The sequence below is a fragment of the Palaemon carinicauda genome, chromosome 34 (assembly GCF_036898095.1).
Source record: "Palaemon carinicauda isolate YSFRI2023 chromosome 34, ASM3689809v2, whole genome shotgun sequence".
Lineage (NCBI taxonomy): Eukaryota > Metazoa > Arthropoda > Malacostraca > Decapoda > Palaemonidae > Palaemon > Palaemon carinicauda.
In genome coordinates, this window is record NC_090758.1 from 56,629,578 (window position 1) to 56,631,456 (window position 1,879).

The following is a 1,879-nucleotide window of genomic DNA, read 5'->3' on the forward strand; positions in this document are numbered from 1 at the left end:
TCTCTCTCTCTCTCTCTCTCTCTCTCTGATAACTCGAAAATCATATAAAGGTAATAAATACTTAATCACTCATTCTGACAGCCATTTTAATGAAAAAACAGACAAAAATCGTAGCTTTCTTTTATCTCCCAGACCTTCTCGAGATATAGTAGAATAAAAGAATATGAACCAAACAGGCAGGAAGAATGTTTCTTACGATGAAAGGAAAGAATGCAAACATCGCTACCATTATTCTGAAAATACACAAAAATAAAAACTAGTTATTAAAAAAATGACTGTGATCGAAGAATTGGATTAGATGAGTTGGCTAGTTTTCTGAAAACTATTATTTTTCTAAGTATCATGAAGTGAATGAGTAATCATTCAAGAAAATTATTTTTATTAATTGGTCTTTGTTAAGTATAACTTTGAAGACGAGATGGTAATCTTGGTGGGCAATATAGAGATAATGGACTAAATCATAATTAATCATAAGACCGATTTGCCTTATATTCTAGAGTATATCCAACATTGTATTCAAAGGAATGGGAACTTTTTCTAGTATATTATATTGACATAGCCATTAACTATTCCCTAATATGCATCGTAGAAGCACTGCTCGACAAATAATTTGGAATTAGTTGTCCATCCTTCGGAGAATAACTTGAAACTTGTTGGCCTACACTTGGTGAATAATTTTGGACGAGTTGATTCTCTTTATTTGAATATGTAGAGACGAGTTGACCATCATTCGGAGATGTGTAGGAAGCCACAGGCTGCTTGAGTGTTGTAACTGATAATATATTTCCTTTTGGTTCGTGTAGCATTTGCGTATTCGTAATGGTGCCTTGCGTATCCGGAGAGATCCTATTGGATGTTACGCCACTCATATCGTCTATGGTTTGTACGCTGCTTATGTAGTCTGGCGGCCAGTCATGCTGGGATTCCTCTTCGAAGGCTGAGGCCAGGTTGCTATGCATTGTGATAGAAGGCCTCAGGGTTCCATAATGCCCTGGGGCATATATTGTCTTACAGTTGTCCCCAGACGAGTGCAACTGGATGTCATTCCCGCCCTCGCTATTCGCGTCCTGCGAAACTTTGGCGAGGCTCTGGCGGTTGGGCTTATGTCGATAATAAACGGTAGTAAGAACCAGGATATTTAGGATTAGCAAAGAGCAGGCAATAGCCACTGTCAAGCTCAGTGCAGTCGTGTAGGGGAAATCCTTCCTCATATCCAAATTATCTGATTCACTGACCTGAATTTTGTTAGCTTTAGCTACAATTGTCAAGTTATGAAATATATCTGTTGTGCCAGTGATGGTTGGAGTGACTGCGTTAAATGGAAAGCCATCTGTTAAGTTATACGGACCTGATGATTCAGGGTATAAACCCGACTGGAGATCAGTTGGTAATCTGTGAGAGTTTTTATCTCGGCCGTACCGAGAACCCACTCGTTCGAGACCAGGTAGTAGCCATGACCACAAGGCTACTTTTCTAGCACGGTAGTGGTTACGTACAATGTTCTGTGTTCCTGGAATGAATAGAGATATTTAAACAATTAATAGTAATTATGTGATAAAGAGGATACGATATCTATAGAAGATATATTATTAAACCTAAGATATTTTTTTGGACTCCTTGATGTTATGAATAAATATTTGTCTATCAATTTATCACCGAATACGAGTTATATGTTACACCTTCATAAGTTATTACAAATACAAGTCAAACACTTAAATTTACCTAAGGAAAGTTTCTGGAAAGGCTACATATAGAATCTATATTAATGATTAAAATTATATCATATAATTTTAATTGTACTATCAACTAGTTTATTAAAATCATCACCGGTTAAATATTAGTATTTTATTAAGATTCTATAGTTTTATTAAGTACATTA

General features: G+C 36.0%; 1 protein-coding gene across 1 annotated transcript; it reads right to left on the reverse strand.

Moving 5' to 3' along the window:
• Positions 1-564: 564 nt before the first annotated feature.
• LOC137626635 (uncharacterized) lies at positions 565-1,486 on the reverse strand. Its single transcript, XM_068357654.1, has one exon. The coding sequence runs from the start codon at positions 1,209-1,211 to the stop codon at positions 567-569; it is 645 nt and encodes a 214-aa protein (XP_068213755.1). The 5' UTR covers positions 1,212-1,486; the 3' UTR covers positions 565-566.
• Between the last annotated feature and the right edge of the window lie 393 nt (positions 1,487-1,879).